The sequence below is a fragment of the Pipistrellus hanaki genome (genome assembly GCF_964339955.1).
Source record: "Pipistrellus hanaki genome assembly, chromosome: 1".
Lineage (NCBI taxonomy): Eukaryota > Metazoa > Chordata > Mammalia > Chiroptera > Vespertilionidae > Pipistrellus > Pipistrellus hanaki.
In genome coordinates, this window is record NC_140503.1 from 179,435,473 (window position 1) to 179,456,337 (window position 20,865).

At 36.4% G+C, this 20,865-nt stretch overlaps 1 protein-coding gene across 3 annotated transcripts in view; it reads right to left on the reverse strand.

Moving 5' to 3' along the window:
• Positions 1–616: 616 nt before the first annotated feature.
• Positions 617–20,865, reverse strand: part of CEP135 (centrosomal protein 135) — an 82,541-nt gene continuing 62,292 nt past the window's right edge. For 2 of the 3 annotated variants that reach the window (XM_084899176.1, XM_084899174.1), the window contains 8 exons: positions 20,237–20,405; positions 17,484–17,594; positions 16,319–16,504; positions 9,900–10,109; positions 8,576–8,778; positions 7,597–7,701; positions 5,597–5,709; positions 617–2,603 (listed from right to left, as the gene is read on the reverse strand). In XM_084899176.1, coding sequence (XP_084755302.1) covers positions 5,601–5,709; positions 7,597–7,701; positions 8,576–8,778; positions 9,900–10,109; positions 16,319–16,504; positions 17,484–17,594; positions 20,237–20,405 — 1,093 coding nt within the window. In that variant the 3' untranslated portion in view covers positions 617–2,603; positions 5,597–5,600. Of the gene's footprint in view, positions 2,604–5,596; positions 5,710–6,597; positions 7,162–7,596; positions 7,702–8,575; positions 8,779–9,899; positions 10,110–16,318; positions 16,505–17,483; positions 17,595–20,236; positions 20,406–20,865 lie in introns of those variants that run through there. The other variant, XM_084899175.1, reaches the window with a different exon arrangement.

The window sequence follows — 20,865 nt, forward strand, 5'->3', positions numbered from 1 at the left end:
CATGAAAAATGGCCAGTTTTGCTTAATGTATGGAGTATCAGCCTGCAGATTCAGGGGTCCCAGGCTCGATTTCAGTCAAGGGCATGTACCTTGGTTGTGGGCACATCCCCAGTAGGTGTGCAGGAGGCAGCTAATCAATGTTTCTCTCTCATCGATATTTCTAACTCTCTCCTTCTCCCTTCCTCTCTGTAAAAAAATCAATATATATATATTTTTTAAAAGCAGGATTGGAACAGTTCAAGAAGAAATAGTGGGTATAAAGGGCGAGAATGAAATGAGTAGAGATAACTGTTTTCAAGAAATTTTTGCCATAAAAGGAGCAAAAATAAAATGGTAGGGGTCTGGGAGGGTTTTAAAATGTGAGATTAAGAAGGGGAGGTGTTTGCAAGTGGGAACAAGCCAAAAGAGCTAAAAAAGAGCTACATCTACTCAGGAGGGTAGATGTAATAGTGGGAAAGGTAGAGATGGTTCATGATATAATGGCTTCAACCATAGGCCAAGTTCCCTTGCTGGGTCATGAAATCAATTTGGTGGATCAGTTTCTCAATTAGTATTTTAAATCCTTGCTACACATTAGAAATTTGCAAGAGAGAAAAATGTATTCACAAACACAAAAGCCTGTTTAAACATTTTATAGATGAATTTCAAACAGACATTGTAACTTCACCTCTTACATTTTGAACTAGTTGAAAATAAAAGGGAGTTAAAAAAAATAAAAAGTGCATGGCATAAACTCAGGGCATTCCCTATATCTCACCAGGATAAAGTTTGATTTGAATAAACTGTTCTTAATTTTAGAATAATGAATAAAATATAACTAAATAATGAATAAAAATAATGCTAAAACTCTTGAAAAAACTATTTATAAGAAAGAGAAAATAAATTGACTGGAATATTTATTGGAAAATCTATGTCAAGCTCCATAATTTAAAATTATTTAAAACAAATTAAAAACATCAATAAAAAGTCAGAACATTCAGTATTTTAAGCTAAAACTAACTTTAGAAAATTGTATCATGGTTATAAAAAAAAAAACAATTATAGCAAGCTATACATTTTTTAATATAGAAAATAGTAAAAATATAATAAATCTAACAAAATATGTCTTTCTGTTGCTTTGGGGGGAAAGGTGGTAACAAATATTTTTATTTTATTTACATAGATTTATTAAAAGATTTTCCATTTGACGTTGCCAATAGTCCCATTTCTCTTGTCTTTTAATGCAATACCTGAACTCATACAAGAAGATAGAATATATAAAATTTCAAAGATGATGGTAAAGTAAGGCACATCACACCCAAATTACACACTGAATTATTGCAAAGGGCATAATTCACACATATAAGGCATACTAGTTTTTAAAAAAGAGCAATGCCCACCTCCAGGTACACACAAATGCACACACATAAACTCCACTTTATTAAAGGAGGAAACAAAATGGATCATAAGTAATTAGCCTTTCATTTCCTATGTTAGTTTATAAGCTCTTTTCAGTCATAATGAAAATCTACTAGAGAACAGGATTTTCTTCAAATGTGTATGGTTCAAACACGATTAGTTTTTGTATCCAATATTCTATTTTGTAGTACTGTTTTTTTTTTAATTAATATATGCATATAATTTATATTCTTTAAAATTAAAATTTTGAAAATTGTAAAATGCTGTTTTATACTTATTGTGCATAGTTCAATGTTTACATACTATTCTGGAAGACTGATTAAATGACAACATACAGGTTTAGAAACAAACTCTGATATCATCAAATGTATGTATACTGAAATTTTAGCAAAATGTTTTACTCTATTTACCCTATATACTATTATATTCTGAACTTTTATATTGACACAGTGAGGAATTTTATTAACGGGAAAAAAGCCCCAAATTTCTGCTCTGTGGTTTGACAAATTTTAAATACCACTTTTATTTTGATTTTGATAAATTTGTATCATGTGAAGAGAACATGTGATAACGAAAATAAAGTATATACGTGTATCTTTCCCATCAGTTTTTCTAAATGACAATAGCAAAGTGTAAATGATAATCATTATTTTATCAAGACTCTGCTATTATAAGAATAGACCTGAATATATTCACCTCAGTGATAGACAGCAAATTGGTAATTTTACATTTAGAAGAAAAAAGTTAAGTGTAATATCTGAGTTGATAATCCTTTGTGAATGTGTTAAAGATATGAGTTATCAGCACAGGCATGAAAACTAAAAACACTTTTAAAATAAGTACTGTAAGAATATTTATATACAAATATGGCTCATTAAGAAAAATATTAAAAACATAATGTGATTAATACATTATATTAATTCACAGCACAAACACACATTGAGGAGTAATTTGTCAGGAATAAAAATACAGATATAATATCAGCACTATTAATACATATTTTTTTCTGTCATATGCATGAAAATATACACATAGATATAGCTCTTTTAAACCATTTTTTACATAAATATTCACTGATTTAAATAAAAGTTGAAAGAGGTAGAATTTGTGTCAATGTTCATGATTTTCAGGAACAAGTACTTCGAATATATTATTATTTTTCTGTCTTTAACAAGTCCATACAGCCAACTCATTGAAAGTCAATTCTGAAAAAGAGGAGAGAGAAAGGTGAGAAAAATGTTAAACAAAATTGCTCAGAACATGAGGAAAAACTTAAATTCACTAATGTTTTAATTGAAATTATATTCTCTACTACAACCCTTGCCTATTTAGTGGTTAAATAGTACTGTTTTCTACTTCAAAAAGATTCCCTTCAAACTACCAAAGTACAGCAAAATACATGAAGACTAAAAGAATGACACCTAGTGAAGAGACTGGAATAATATAGCATGCTAAGTGAGAAAATCACTCAAAACAAGGGATATTATGTCTAGGTTTAATAAAATACAAGTGTATACAAGTACTGAAAATTATGCTGAGTTTTAAAATGTTATGGATAGTCAAATATTTTTCAAAATATTTTCATGTGTTATCTAATCATCCTCCCAATCAAAAGGCACACATTAAAATATGAAAAATCCCATAATGGAAACACTGAGAAAGTAATTATATTTTTCTATACTTAGGAAGATGTACTTAAGAAGATATCAGCCGAAACCGGTTTGGCTGAGTGGATAGAGCGCCAGCCTGCAGACTGAAAGGTCCCAGGTTCAATTCCGGTCAAGGGCATGTACATTGGTTGGAGGCACATCCCCAAGAAGGGGGTGCACAAGAGGCAGCTGGTCAATGTTTCTCTCTCATCGATGTTTCTAGCTCTCTATCCCTCTCTCCTCCTCTCTGTAAAAACTCAATAAAATATATTTTTTTAAAAATTAGTTTTGATGATAATATTTAGAAAATATGGATGGAAATGGATTACCAATGAACAACATCATTAGTTTCTTTGGGACTTTGCTAATGGTTGTCGAAGTTTTCTAATCTATATTTATTATAATGGCTATAATAAAAACATTTTCACTTAAATATATCATGCCATATATATTTTATCACAATTAAAAATGTTTTCTAATGCTCACACCTTTAGACATTGCTGGGATCCACAATATTCGGTACCAGTGGTTCCTGAAGTGCAGTCTGGGGATCCCTGGGAGTCCCCAGGACCCTTTCAGGGGACCTCAAAGGTCACGCCGTTTTTCATGAGCCTAAGAGTTACTGGTATGTGCTTTTTCACTCATTATCCTACAGGTGTACTGCTGCGTTCCCACAGGCTACATGATGTGAAAGGCCAGGTAGTGTGTGTTTCAGATTTGTGGGCACAGGGTCTGTCACAGCCACCTCATTCTGCCATGTAGAAAAGCAGTCTCACACAATATGTAAGCAAATGGGTGTGGCTAGGCTCCAATAAAGCTTAAATTACAAAACCTAGGCCCTTCAAATATCAGTAACCCTGAAGGCTTCTGTATGTTAAAACATAGCACATGAATTCTGAGTCATCGAGGACATGCTTACTCATCTCCTATGTACTTCTATTAAAACAGGCAAAGAAATGCAAAATTTTTTAAAAGAACCGACTTCACGATTTCTGCATTTTTCAGTCACCTACCTCTCAAACTCTGGGTCTGACATGCTCCTTTCCCATTCATCCCCATTTCCAGGGAGTCAGCAGTCACTGACACTTCCTCAGGCCTAGTGCTCTGGAAGACAGCTTTGCCATATCTACTCAAGCTCAAACATTTGCATGTCCTGTGGCCTGACAATTTCACTATTAAGTATACACCCAAAGAAATGCACACATCTGTTCACCAGCATACAGGTACTAGAATGTTCATAACTCTTTGTAATAGCATGAACTGGAAATTATCAGTGCCTGTCAATAATAGCATGCGTAGGTGGACTGTGGTAAAGTTCACATAATGGAATACTACACAGCAACAAGAATGAGCATTCTACAAGGACACACAGTAGTGTGGATGAATCTCACAAATGTACTGTTGAGGAAAAGAGGCCAGAAATGTATATCATTTTAAAAATGTCCAAAAACAGGCAAAAAAAACTCCCCCCAAAAAACCTATGCTTTTACTAGTCAGGGCGGTTACTATTAGAGCAGGCTTAGGACCAAAGGGAGCTCAAGTGAGGTAACGCTCGGTCTCTTGGTCTGGGTGCGGGTTGCACAGCTGTGTGCACTCAGTTTGTGGACGTTAACTAGACTGTATTCTATGACCCTTTCTGCACATAGAATTTATTTTTAAAAATCTGTCGTCTTAGCTTTCAATAATATTATACTGATCCTGAACTGATGATACTGTGCCTTTCATATCTCTTTCTGGTCTCCCTGTTGCTGGTTTCTACCCTGCCCAATAAAGCTCAGATACAATTTTGAGTTAATCAGCCAGGATCAGTTTTTTCTTTTTCTTTTTAATATATTTTTATTGATTTCAGAGAGGAAAGGGAGAGAAACATCAAAAATGAGAATCACTGATCGGCTGCCTCCTGCAGGCCCCCCACTGAGGATCAAGCCCACAACCCAGGCATGTGCTCTGACTGGGAATTAAACTATGAACTCCTGGTTCATAGGTTAATGTGCAACCACTGAGCCACACCAGCTGGGCTAGGAACTGTTCCTTCATCTTAACTCCTCCCTTGTATGTGTTCTATACATAGGAGGACTTTCAATGGCTCCTCTTGACTTACAGAATAAAGGCTACAATCTCTCATTTAGTCTCACATTAAATAATTCTATGTGTCCTACTCTACTTTCCACGCCTTTCTCCCTCATTATTCCCCCCAAAACTATAATTCCAATCAGATTCAGTCTATTGTGCCACATGCATTCCTGTCTGTCTTTGTCCACATTTGTATCATGTAGTACTTGTTCCTTGAATTTAGCACTTCATAAAATATTTCTCTGTGATGTCTCATATCGTCATGGACCAGAAATGCTCAGTTCAGAGAGTTTTTACAATCATATATACCCTCATATCCTCCACCACCAAATAGAACATTCCATTATTCTCACCAAAGGTGGTCACAAAGTTCCCTGATCACTTTTGCAGGCAATCTCCCTGCTTCTCCAGAAAACTACTTTCTGAATTTTTGTCATCGTAGATAGTTTTGCTTGTCCATGGTGTTACATACGTACCTTTCTAAAAATCATCATGTATATGTTCAGGAGAATGTAAAGGAGATTTCAGAGTAGAACTAAGGGGTGGTGTGGGAAGACCATGTCGACGCATCTCCTGGATTGCTCGTTCTCTGTCAAGTAAGATCAAATAAGAGATAATACCAAAAAGGGCTATACAGATATAAGGTGCTGCCATTGTTAATGAAATAGTTTCTACTCAATTAATTTCTATTTCTACCACATTTAAATCCCATGTCCTTAGATGATTTTTAAATAGTAGATAAAATATTTCAATGAAAGGAAATGTATTATAAGAGACTGTTCAAAGCCCCTCTGAGTACAGATTTCCAAAGGTGGATGGTTCCTCCCTCTGCTCCTTCCTTTCCCACCTCTTCTTGCACAGAAATCTAGTCCTCTGCCCCTTCCTGCCTCAAAACTCCCAAATGTCAGAGGAAAGTAATCCATTCTCTTTGTTATGCTTTCCTTCCCTGTGTCTGTCTGCCTACAAAGCATGGGACTGCACTACCACCTCCTTGTGAGCAATCCCGTCTCTGGCCTAGACTTTTTATGGCTTGAGTTCTTCAGTATCCAGGATTTCTACATACTTGGGTATTTCACCAATGCTTTTTCACTATTATTCCCCTAAAGAAACTTTTTTTAGTTATTTTCCCCACAAATTATCCCCACACTACATGGAATTTTAATGCACAGGTACACTGTTTACATACTGTAGCCTTTTGGAGGGGGTTTGCCACTCCCTCTTCTCCCAAGAATCAATTTTATCCCATGGGAGGCAGCATTGCCCCTTTAAGACTGCATACTCTAGTATGTTAAGAAGCAAAGACATGGTCATATGGGTCAAGGTTTCTTTGGGAACTAGGATAGGGGAAATGGAAAGAAATTAAGGGGGTCTATAACCTTACGCAATCGAGAGTTTGACTTAGGACCTGTGAATTGAAAGAATTTTAAGTTATCATTAAGAAATGAAAATAATTATATATATATATATATATATATATATATATATATATATATATATATATACAGTTTAGCATATGAAGGTCTTCTAAATTACAAAATTAAAAATAGCTTTCACAAAACTGATATCATCTCAGGCTTCATATCTTACTAAGATAATAAATATTGAATTCCTAGCAAATTCTGTCTATACATCAAACAGCACATCAATAAATATTTTAATATCAATGGATAAGAATAAGAGAACTAAAAAATTGACCTAATAAGCAATTTTTTCCACTATTTGAGAATATCATCTTAGAAATGTTGTTATCTATGGTATTAATATTGTAGGAAAGAGTAATTGAAAAAACTTGACAACTGATTTAAAAATCAGATCCTGACTTTAACTTTAAAGCAAGTCTTATTCCTGTTTATAACATTCGGGAATTAAAATTTTTAACATAATGAAGAAAATGAACTAAAATACAAGTGAATAGGAAAATTACTAAGCCGTAGAGATTATATTACAGAGGTTGGGAGCACAGGCTTTAAAATTAAACAGACCAGACTTGCCTGAATTTCATTAGTGACTCTGCTATTTACTCCTGTATGACCCCCGATTCCTATAATATAGGCATAATAATAGGTTGTTAGGATTATCAAATATATACATAGTATCTGGTATATATTTGCTAAAGCCCTTATAATCATCAGCATCATCACTTATTTGATGACTTGTATTACAATAGTTTCCAATTGGATCATATTGTTTTAGACTCTTGTGGAATCCTTTCTAGCTTATTTATTTCCTAGCTATATCCTCTGAAACAATGACTTAATTCTGCTATGGAAAACATTCACACAATACCTGCTACTTTATTTACTATAGTGATATTATCTTCTACAACTTGTTGCCTTTTTAGGAAGAAATACTGAAGAAATTTATTTTGAGCATTAATGCTAAAAAAAGTTTGCTATTTGTAAGCCACATTAAACACTTTTTGAAATAGAACAGGACATAAATAAAAACACTAACTAATGCTACAAATTTTTCTTACCGTTCATATCTTTCAGTTGAAATTTGCCTTTTCATGGCATCATGATCTGTTTGTAATTGTGCCACTTTAGCCCGAAGCATGGTGTTCTCCCGGCTCTGACTGGTTCTTAAAAACAAATTTTAAAATTCAAAGAAATAAGTAACAAACGTTCTGTTTTGTAGAGTTTACTGTCATAGACTTTTTTTTTTTATGATTAATAAATACAAAGGAGATGATATTAAGAATGAAAAGAAGGGAAGATCAAGACTTTCAATGATAATTCTCAAAACTTCTGGAGCTTCTATCAGTTTCCTTTTTCATGCATCTTATTTAATAAACAGTAGTGCTGCAGATACAAATTTGAGTTACTACAGGATTATAATGTCTAGTTGTAAAGTATCTTCACTGGCTTTCTTGACTCTTGCCTCAGAAAGAGAAATATTTCTAACTCTTTTTAAAAGTTACTTATTCTACTTGTATGCACCTTCTACTCTGGGTTTCTGCTCTTCTTCCACAAATATACCTAACCTTCTCCAAACTAAAAAGACACCATCATCCTCCTCCTCAAAGGTAATCATGAGGATCAAATTTCCCAGCTTTCTTGAAGTATTTTTCCTAATCCACAGCATGAAATGCTGCTGACACGCCTGTCCTGAAATGCTCTCTCCTTTGCTCAAATTTAGTCATTTTTACAAAGTTCACTCATTCACTTCTACAGGAACCATCTCTGGAGAAGATATACAAATCTACATCTCCAAACATGATATCTCTTCTGAACTAAGTCCCTAAACTTCCAAAAGCAGCAGCCTCGTAAATGAAGTATTTTGGTTTAAACTGCCCTTCACATTCCCTTCCCCCACTCACGGTGAAAGTTGAAACATTGTTTTTGTTCCTCCAATGTTTTTAATAATTTGTTTTATGCTACAAATCTACAATTTACTCATATTAAAATTATTTTTAAGAAGCTATTTCCCTCACATAGATTGATTAAGACACTTACAATTTGCTTTCTGAAAGGGTTAACTTCTCTTTAAGTAACTGAATTTCTGTATCCTTCTCTTGGGACGTTAAATGAGAATGAAATTCTTTATCTCTATTCGTAGCCAACAATGATTCAAGATTTTTAATCGTATGTCTCTCACTTGATAATTGTGTTTTTAACAGATCTGATTCTGATTTTACATTTTCTAATTCCATCACAACCTACAGGAAAAACAAGGGAAGATTACTTTGGCACTTTTTTTTTTTAACATTTCAAGAAAAATGATTTTAAATATAATAATGTTACATGACTTCGGCACATTTTAGACTTACTCAGAAAAATTACCTGCAGAGCTACTAGTACATCCACACACATCAGTTCCTTCATTTTGGGTACCAGTTAAAAAATCCTGAACCACTCTTTCAAGTTTAAAAAAAAATCTTATTTTCAAAACAATCTGCTATTTTCAGAAAGGGCTTACTTGGCTATGAGACCTACTCCAACCTTCAAAGAGTTTTCTAGTGCTACCTTATCAGGAGAGGGTCATTATCATAAACTCCTAAAATATCAGCAAGGAGGCCCTTCTGATCTATTAAATCTGTGCCCTCTGTCTACATGATTAAGCCAGTATTTGAGCTTCTCAGTACCAGTAAACAAAGATACTAAATGAGTGAAAATTGAAAACACCAATGTTTGAAAACAGACATTTAAAGTAATGCTTCAGTTTGGAAATGGGAAATTCCAGCTAACTAGACATTTAAAGATTTAAATGCCTTGAGAGTTTTTAAAAATGTACTGTATATATTTTTATTGACTTCAGAGAGGGAGAGAAACATCAATGATGAGAGAGAATCGTGGATTGTTGCCTCCTGCACATCCCCTATTGGGGACCCAGCCTGCAACCCAGGCATGTGCCCTGACCAGGAATTGAACCCTGTCCTCCTGGCTCATAGCAACCACTGAGCAAAACTGGCCAGGCTGCCTTGAGATTTTTATCAAGAAAAATATTCTACTTAGGAAGCAGTGAAGTGCTCACCACTCCATTTAAGTCTTATCTTGAAACAAATAAAGTATTGGGATATGCTCCTATTCTATAATGAGAAGACTAATATCTTCTATACACCCATCTATTCTAAAACAGATAGCTCCTAATTTCATCACCACGTTTGCCAGAGAAATCCTGGCAGAGAATCTAGTAGTTAGAGTTAATTCTCAAAATCCTGCAGTCAAAAGTAACTACTCCAAAGGAAAACAAATATATTAGGTAGTGAATGATAAATTAAAACAATTAGGTAGGGCTCAGTAAAACAATGTGTTACAACAATATCTTATAAGTTCTTACCCTCTCAAATTCAAGGTTTTTAGCATTCAATTGCTGGGTCATAACATCTTTGCCTGAGTCAAGCTTAATACAGAGTTCTCTAAGAGATGACAAATCATTGAACGCCGTTGCTTTCTCATCTTCTTGATGTCTCAGCTCTTCTTCTAATCTAGATATGGCTTTTGCCATTGATGAGATCTGAGATTCATAGGCATGATGTGCATTTATGTGCTGAAAATAAAAGAAACAGGTAAAAAGTTCGAGTAACCCAATAATTTTAAAGGTTTAAATTTGTGCAGTTACAACCTCACTTTATAAAAATATAAGGGCCAATATTTGCATATTTTAGATACTTTCAAGAAGTTGCCTGCTATATTTAAAGATGGCCTATTTAATGGCCTATTTAATGCTTATTAAATGAATTGCATATAATTACTAATCATGGTAAATAAGTACTTCATATATATATTTAGAAGATAAAAAGGTGAAAATTATTGTTCTAGGTTGTTGTGAATATGAGAGTTCTTTAAAGATACAGTAAATTTTCCTTTATAAATTGTTACAATAATGCCTTTTCAAGAAAAGTAACATATATATATAGGGTGAGACAAAGTTTATAGTTATTCGTATGGAAAATAATACAATAATTAGTAAATAATAGTATCAGAATAAACTATTTTGTGTACTCACAACTGTAAACCTACTTTTGCCACACCCTATACTTATCACATATCAATTGTCTTTAAATTCTGAATTTCAAAATGGAATTTTAAAATTTAAATTCCAATTTAAAACCAAATATTTAGTCATATTTAAATTTAATTTAATAATACACTTCTTTATAATATTAACTGAAATAATGAGCAAAGTTTGAAATATTATACTTATAAGATACTTGTCTTAGAAAAATCCACCATTTAAATCTCTTAAATTTAGATTATGAGTAATAAATATAAGGTGACTTAAACTCTACTTCTAGAATTTAGGAAGAAGTCTGCACCTAAAAATTAATTCGAACAAGCTCTTCTGAAATGAGTCAACATAAAAAATAGGATGCTATTATTATTAATAAATGTCAACAGTTTCAGAAAAGTAAACATTTGGATTTTCCAAATACTAATGAATTAATAAAATCAAAGTTTCCTTCAAACAAATGAATATAAATATTCATTTTCACATACCATATAACATGAACAATTATAAAGAACCTAAAGAACAGTTTTTCCTGAGAACTCTTTTGAAGGTTGAAAAGCATGCCTTTAATTATTTTACTCAATAGAAAGTTTATAGAGGTAGTGTATTAGTTTCCTAGGACTGCTATAACAAATTAATGCAAATTACTGGGTGTCTTAAAACCATGGAAATTTATTCCCTCACAGTTCTGGAGGTTACAAGTCTGAAATTTATATGTCAACACAGTTGGCTTTTTTGGGAGATTCTGAGGAATTTATTCTATGCCTCTCTCCCATCTTCTGATGGTTGCTGGCAATCCTTGGAGTTCCTTGCCTTGTAGACATATCCCTCCAATCTCAGCCTCCATCTTCACCTGCCACTCTCCCTGTGTCTTCTGTATCCACATTTCTCCTATCTTATAAGGCAGCAATTTTCAACTTTTTTCATCTAATGCCACACATAAAGTAATTACTGAATTTCTGTAGCACACACAAAATATGTGTTTTTTTGCTGATATAACAAAAAAAATAGGTATGATTTTGATTCATTCACATGGGATGGCTATTGAGTTGGCTGTCATTTTTTTTTTTTTTTTTAAACAATCTAAGGGAAAAGGTCAGTACCCCTGACTAAATAGTCAGGTACTGCATTTTTTAAAAATTCTTGCATCACATTGGTTGAAAATCACTGTTACAAGGATTTTCAAAACTGCTGCAGTGCACAACAATTTCAAAACTATATATACTAAACCTGATAGGTCATTGGGTTATGACCTGCCAGGTTATACTAAACCCAATGGTCTGTCAGGTTTAGTATAACCTCATTTTAACCTGGTTATAGAACTGCAAAGATACTACTTTCAAAAAAGGTCATATTCACAGGTACTAAGTATTAGAACCTAAATATCCACACACACACACACACATACATATTTCTTTGGGGGGGGACTATAATTCTACTCACTATAGATAATTAATACTTTCTCCTAAAAAAATGAAGACTACAACACTACCAAAAACACCAAAAAACCCTAATAGCCATCTACTCTAAATAAATCTAACTAGGATCTTTGTATTTTAACTGAATTCAAGATTTACTTAATAAAATTTTATTAGACTGTCTTTATGATAAGAGCTTATTTTAACCTGCATACAAAAGAATAAATTTGGACCCTTATGTTATATCATATATAAAAGTCAATTCAAAGCAGATCAAAGACCTTAACATAAGAGCAAAAACTTACAAACGTTGTTGAAGAACATGGGGGAAAAGTTTCATTATATTGAACTCAGCAATTATTTTTTAAATATGATACCAAAAGTTATGGAGTAAGAGTATTAAAAATAATTGGACTTTATAAAAATTAAAACTTTTAGGCATCAAAGGATAAAACTGAGTGAAAAGGCAAGCCATGTATGGGAGAAAACTTACAAACACCTATCTAATAGAAATTAATATCCTGATTATACAAACAATTCCTACAACTCAATAACAAAAACAACCTGATTAAAAAATGATGCCCTAGCTAGTGTGGCTCAGTGGACAGAGTGTTGGCCTGAGGACCAAAGAGTCCCGGGTTCGATTCCCGTCAAGGGCATGTACCTTGGTTGCAGGGTCCCCAAGGCTGGGCTGTGTTCAGAGCAAGTACAGGAGGCAACCAATCCATGTGTTTCTCTCACATCAATATTTCTGTCTCTCCCTCTCTCTCTTAAAATCAATGGAAAAATATACTCGAGTGAAGATTTAAAAAAAAAATTAAAAAAGGGCAAAGGATGTGAATAGACATTTCTCCAAAGAACATACACAAATGGTCAATAAACACATGAAAAGATGCTCAACATCATTAGTATTAAGAAACTGTGATTGAGAGATCCAAGATGGTGGCGTAGGTAAACATCTAAACTGCTGCAGTGCACAACAATTCCAAAACTACAACTAAAAGACAAAATGTCTATCACCCAGAACCACGGGAAAGCTGGCTGAGTGAAAGTTCTACAACTAGACGGAAAGAAAAAAGAGCATTCAGGCCACAAGAGCTAAAAACTGAGGTACGGGGGCGCATGTGATACAGCTGGAGGCGGATCCTGGCTGGCGGCAGGCATTGCTTTCTTCAACCCGAAGAGAGACAAGCTCCCGATCTCTGAAATCCAGTTTCTGGGGAGAAGCTGGACTGTCTGCCATCGGGTCAGAAAGTGAGGGTGGCTTGCTTGTAGAGCTGCACGCAAAAATAATTGTTTGCTGTGCTGGGGCGTGAGACACGGTCTAAGAAGCAGAGACGGCTCACTGCCAACCATCACTGTTTACCACACCCTAGCCTAGTGATGCCCTGAGACTCTGCCCCGCACAATCTACAAACACACCAAGCTCTAAGCAGCTGCTTTTGCATATGAATGGCCTTCTCTATTGCAGCTTAACCTAGCAAACTTGCAACCTGGTGCAGACAGCTCAAAAGTCTCCAAGCTCCAAGCAGGGAGGAGAGGACTGTGGTTCTCGCTGTAGCTCCTGCAGGGTAGCCTCAGGCAGTAGCTGAATTGTACCCGATTGGAGATCCAGAAACCAGTGTATCTAGTGGTGGGTGTGAGACACCAGATTTCAACTCCTCACAACCATAAGTGACACATTCGGGAGGCGGACTTAGTCAACACCAAAGCCCCACTGAAACAAGGCCTCCATCATAAGCGTGTCTCCAGCGCAGTTCTTCCATTATAGACACAGTGGGTCCTCACAGCCAATTGGCCTGGAAGTCAATTCCTCCCAGTGTACCAACAGCAATCAAGGCTTAACTACACCAAGACTTTGCACTCAGCCCACAAAGGGATGTACCAAGAGCGACCACTTCAGGTGATTGGGGAAGCTGAGCTACTGGCCCCTATAGATCAACTACCACACAAAGCCACTCCATCAACACAGGGAGGCAGCCAAAATTCGGAGACACAGAAGCATGTCACGAATGGGAGAGATGGAGGAAAGTAAACTACTGGACGACAGAGAGTTCAGAAACACATTTATAAGATTACTCAAGAATCTTCTATAAACCGCTGAGAAACTTGAAGAGACCTTCAAGGACCTTAATGAGAATGCCAAAAAAATGAAAAAGACCGATCAGAAATTAAGCATACACTGTCTGAAATAAGGAATATACAGAAACTCAACTGTAGATCAATGTACCCCAAGAGTCAAACCAAAGATCTGGAATATGAGGAAGCAAAAAACACCCAACCAGAGAGGCAGAAAGAAAGAAGAATCCAAAAGTGTGAGGATAGTGTAAGGAGCCTCTGGGGTGGCTTTAAATGTACCAACATCCGAATTTTTGGGGTGCCAGAAGAAGAGAGAGAAAGGATATTGAGGGCCTATTGGAAGAAATAATGACAGAAAACTTTTCTTACCTGGTGAAAGAAATAGACTTATAAGTTCAGGAAGGCGCAGAACCCCAAACAAGAGGAATCCAAAGAGGACCACACCAAGACACATCATAATTAAAATGCCAAAAGCAAAAGACAAAGAGAGTCTTGAAAGCAGCAAGAGAAAAATAATTAGTTACCTACAAGGGAGTACCCATACGACTGTCAGCTGATTTCTCAACAGAAACTATGCAGGCCAGAAGGGAGTGGCAAGAAATATTCAAAGTGATGAATAGCAAGAACTTACAACCAAGATTACTCTACCCAGCAAAGCTATCATTCAGAATTGAAGGTCAGATAAAGAGCTTCAAAGACAAGAAAAAGCTAAAGAAGTTCACCAGCACCAAACCAGGATTACATAGAATGCTGAAGGGTATTCTTTAAGAAGAGGAAAAAGAAGAAAAAGGTAAAGGTAAAAATTATGAAAAACAAAAAGACATCAAATACATACCTACCAACAAGTGAATCTAAAAATTAAGTGAATAAAAATCTGAAGAACAGAATTGACTGGTGAGAATCAAGGATATAGAAAGGGAGTAGACTGACAATTCTCAGGGGGAAGTGAGTCTGAGGGGTGCAGGAAGAGATTGGACAAAAATCTTACATCTACGGATGGATGAAGATAGTGGTGGGGGTAAGGACATGGGGTGGGGTGGAGAATCAGGTAGAAGGGAGCTATGGGGGGGGGGGGGAGAGGACCACCTGTAATAATCTGAACAATAAAGATTTATTATTAAAATAAAAAAAGAGCCGAAACCGGTTTGGCTCAATGGATAGAGCGTCAGCTTGGGGACTGAAAGGTCCCGGGTGCGATTCCAGTCAAGGGCAGGTACCGTGGTTGCGGGCATATCCCCAGTAGGGGGTGTGCAAGAGGCAGCTGATCGATGACTCTCTCATCGATATTTCTAACTCTCTATCTCTCTCCCTTCCTCTCTGTACAAAATCAATAAAATATATTTTAAAAATAAATAAATAAAAAAAATAAAAAAAATTGTGATTCAAATTCAAAATGAGATATCACTTTACACCTATTGGGATGGCTATTATTTAAAACCCGCAGAAAATAACAAGTGTGGGAAAGGATGCAGAGAAATTGAAATCATTACATTGCTGGTGAGATTTAGCCTACAGTAAAATGCTGTAGGCCCTTGTAGAAAACTGCATGGCAGTTCCTCAAGAACGTAAAATTTCCACATAATTCAGCAATTCCGCTTCTGGGTATATCCTAAAGAACTGAAATCAAGGACTCAAATAGATATTCATAGCAGCATTACTTTCAATGGAAACAACCAAATGTCCACTGACAAATGGATAAACAAAATATGGTTTTTACATATAATGAAGTATTATTCAGCCTTAAAAAGAAATGAAATTCTGACATATGCTATATAACATGGATAACCTTGAGGTTAAGTTAATCTTAAGGCTGAGTAAAATAATTATGATTCCACTTATTGGAGGTACATAGAGTAGTCACATTCAAAGAGAGAGAGAAAGTAGAATGGTAGCTGCTAGAAGTTGGGGTGTGGAGAATGAAAAGTTAGTGTTTAGTGGGTTGAGTTTCAATTAGGGAAGATGTTAAAGTTCTGCAGATAGATGGAGATAGTTGCACAATAATGTGAATGTAGGAATTGCCACAGAACTGTACATTTAAAATGGATAAAATGGTAAATTTGATATTAGGTATATTTTACTACAATAAAAAATAAAATATGGGGCTCCTAAGCAAATGATCAGAACTAATGACAAAAGATTACCATTGAACTTGATTTCAGCATTGCTTAACTCTCACTTCAAATAAAGTACTTTTGAATGCTTTCTGTTCTATTAAGTAAAGACTTCATAAGACAAACAAATATATATTACCTCCTGAATTTCTTTTTCTAAGAGCTCCACTCTTTCACGAAGGTGCCTCCTCTCCGTGTCAATAGAAAGAAGTTCCAGTCGAACTGAGCTGCTTTGTCCCTCAGCTTGATGAGCTTTGACCTCCCAGTCTTCAGCACGGTTATGAAGCATTTGAAATCTATCTAACAAATCTTGATTTTCTTTTTCCTAGTTTGAGCATAATTAAAATGTTTTTAAGTTAGTAATTGTCACTTACTGGAATATTCATGTCAGAAACATACACACACATTGGGATTTTTGTTTTAATTTAGAAAACAGAAGCTACCTGTGCAGATACTATCTATAATAATCTATAATAATAAGAGTATAATATGCTAATTAGACAGGACAGCGGAATGATCTTCTGGATGTTCTTCCTGCCATCCTTCTGGACAATCTTTTGGACAAAGCTGCCATGGCGGGGGCAAGGCAAAGGTGGTTTAGGGGTGATTAGGCAAGCCGGAGATCAGGCAGGCAGGCAGGCAGGCAGGCAGGTAGGCAGGCAGGTAGGCAGGCGAGTGGTTAGGGGCTATCGGCAGAGGTGGTTAGGGGCAATGAGGGAGGCAGGCAGGCAGAGTGGACAGGGGCAACCAGGCAGGCAGGTGAGTAGTTAGGGGTGATCAGGCAGGCAGGCAGAGGTGGTTAGGGGTGATCAGGCAGGCAGGAGAACAATTAGGGGCAATCAGGCAGGCAGGTAGACAAGCAGTTAGGAGCCAGCAGTCCAGGATTGCAAGAGGGATGTTTAAATGCTGATGTAGGGCAAAGTTACTGTGTTTTAAAGACCCATGATACATTTTAATTATTCTAACTTCTAGTCCGCTTAATTTATTTACAGCAGGGGTGGAGAACATTCAACCCGTGGGCCATTTAAGGCCCGCAAAATAATTTGAACCAGCAGTCAGACATTCCCCCGATGGGTCCTGGATTGTGAAAAGGTTCAGGCCGGGCTGAGGGACACCCCTGCCCCCTCTAACCCCATGCACAAATTTCATGCACTGAGCCTCTAGTACTAAATAAGATCTGGGGGGGGAAATATAAAGCGACAGTAGGCAAGAATTCCAATCTCATATTGTTAATAATCTAATAGAAGAGGCATAAAAAAGTAAAATAAAATCAGTCTTAAATAAAACCTAGAGTGCCTTTTTACCTTAGTAGCCATTAAGTTCTCCCATCGTGACACCTCTGTTATGTAATTATGAACTCTACTCTTCATTTCTTCTTTTTCTTGCACTGCTGCTTCCAATTCCAGTGAGATTTCCTATAAATCAGAAAATTGAAAGCAAATCTAAAGTGAACATAGAATCTAATGAGTTTTATTTTTATTCAAATGGCTACTTTTACATTTGGGGAATAAGAGAGAGTAGGAAAAAAGGAAAACTGTTCCTAAGTGTTGCTTGCACTTATTTGTCCTGATTTATCTTGACTTTTTTTTTTTGTTAATCCTCACCTGAGGATATTTTTTTCCATTGATTTTTAGACAGAGTGGAAGATAGAGGGAAAAAGAGGGAGAAAAACATTGATGTGAGACTTCCAAATCTCATCCTACCCTGTTTCCCTGAAAATAAGACAGTGTCTTATATTAATTTTTTCTCCCAAAGTTGCGCTAGGTCTTATTTTCGGGAAACACGGTATCTAATATAAGAGTAATATGCAAATTGACCATCACTCCAACACACAAGAAGGCTGCCCCCTTGTGGATACAAGATGGCCACCACAAGATGGCCAGCAGGGGAGGGAAGTTGTAGGCAATCAGGCCAGCAGGGGAGGACAGTTGGGGGGGGTCCAAGCCTGCAGGGGAAAGCAGTTGGGGGCGGGGGGGCAGGCCTGCAGGGGAGGACAGTTGGAGGGGGACCAGGCCTGTAGGGGAAGACAGTTAGGGGTGACCAGGCCAGCAGAGGAGGGCAGTTAGGGGCAATCAGGCTGGCAGGGGAGTGGTTAGGGGGTGATCAGGCTGGCAGGGAGAAGCAGTTAGGGGTAATCAGACTGGCAAGCAGTTGAGAGCCAGCAATCCTGGATTGTGAGAGGGGTCCCAGATTGGAAAGGGTGCAGGCTGGGATGAGGGACACACACCCTTTCCCCATGCACGAATTTCATGCACCTGGCCTCTAGTTTGTTAATAATCTAATAGGTTGGTTGCCTCCTGCACAAGCCCAGACCAGGGTTGGGATCAAACCTGCAACCCAAGTGTGTGCCCTTGACCAGGAACCAAACCCAAAACCCAGGTGTGCAGCCCAACACTCTAATCACTAAACACCACTGGCCAGGGCTGATCTTGACCTTTTAAAAATATATATATTTTTATTGATTTCAGAGAGGAAGGGAGGAGAGACAGAAACATCAATGATAAGAGAGAATCATTGATTGGCTGCCTCCTGCACGCTCCACATTGGGGATCAAGCCCACAACCGAGTATGATTCCTGACTGGGAATCGAACTGTGACTTCCTGGTTCATAGGGTGGCATTCAATCACTGAGCCACACTGGCAAGGCTCATCTTGACTTTTTAACCAAATATTACCACATATCTCCCAAAACAGTCCTAATCATGTATCTGGCTCAAATGTTGGCATTGAAAAAAATTCATATAATAGCAATATGCTTTATATGGAATAATGTTGAAAGAAATTAAGAAAAAATAATTACAATAGGAAATTATTGGTCTTCTGGGTATAACCCTTTAATAAACCAGCACAAACAAAAGTAATACCTTTAAGTATTAGACATTCAAAAATAACTCACTTATCATTAATTTACTTTTACCTATAAATCAGGAGTAGGGAACCTTTTTTCTGCCAAGGGCCATCTGGATATTTATATCTTCATTCACAGGCCATACAAAATTATCAACTTAAAAATTAGACTGCTATATTTGGTCAAACATTTTATTAACTCACCCCTATTGCCTGGCAGGGCCAGATCAAATTATTTTGTGGGCCTTAAATGGCCCACGGGCTGGGAGTTCTCCACCCCTGCTGTAAATAAACTAAGCTGACTAGAAGTAAGACTAATTAAAATGTATCATGGATCTTTAAATCACAGTCACTTTTCCCAGGAAGTGATACTGAGGTCCTCACCCAATAGGGTGATGACAATTTCTGCCATATAGAATGAATATCATGCTACCAGCTATAGAAGTTCTTATAATAAAGACCAAAATGGTGAGCAGACCACAGTTATACCCATTAGACACCCTGTAATATATAGCAGCATTCTAAACTATACTTTAAAAAAATATTATAAACGTCATTATCCTTAAAGAATTATTAGTGTTATTTATATTATTAAAATTTAAAAACCATATTGAAAGCTTTAAAATATAGCAAACAAAGAATATTTTATAAAACTGTATTCTGTGCTCTGCCGAAACCCGTTTGGCTCAGTGGATTGAGCATCGGCCTGCGGACTGAAAGGTCCCAGGTTTGATTCCAGTCAAGGGCATGTACCTTGATTGCGGGTACATCCCCAGTAGGGGGTGTGCAGGAGGCAGCTGATTGATGTTTCTCTCTCATTGATGTTTCTAACTCTCTATTTTCCTCCCTTCCTCTCTGTAAAAAATCAATAAAATATATTAAAACACACACACACACACAAAAGAAACCAAAAACAAAAAAACAAAAAAAAACCTGTATGGTGTGCTCTAACCGATTTGGCTCAGAGGATAGAGCATCAGCCTGCAGAACGAAGGGTCCCAGGTTCGATTCCAGTCAAGGGCATGTATCTTGGTTGCAGGCACATCCAGTAGGGGGTGTGCAGGGAGGCAGCTGGTCGATGTTTCTCTCTCATCGATGTTTCTAACTCTCTATCCCTCTTCATTCCTCTCTGTAAAAAAAAAAATCAATAAAAAAACAACAAAAAACTGTATACTGTAAAACTATTGAAGTTTATGCACTGTATTCATACTTGGTTTTCTCTTGCCATTGTAGCCAGATCATCTTGTAATCTTCTATTTTCCTTACAAATTATTTCTTTAGATCTTCCTACTTCATCTAGTTCTTTGTTAGTTGCATCAAGCTGGCGCAGGAGGCTGTTTATCTCATGGTCCCGATTCTTCAGTGTCTCCTTTAGTTGGCTGTTACACAAGTGATGTAAAAGTAAAAACTGAGCTTTTTGAATAATTTAGTTCATTTAAAAGAAAACTGTTTTACTCTGAATTAAGTATATTAAGAATACAAGAAATTATAAATACTGCATCAAGATACTGATTAATTAGGTAAATGAGACATTTTAGCTCTCTACCAATCATGAGCAAATGAAGTCATAAAATAAATTATTATTACAAAAGTCAAATAAAAACAAAGGACTTTCAAGTATTAGGAGATTCATTTGGCAAATAATAAAATAATAACAGATTCTATTGGCAAACATTTAATGGTTAAGTTCCCACTATTATCTATAATAATAAAAGCATAATATGCTAATTAGACTGGACAGCCGGACAACCTTCCAGATAAAGTTGGGGCTGCAGGGGCGAAGGCAGGCCACTGAGGCTGTGAGGGCCGAGCACCTTGCACCAATTTCATGCATTGGGC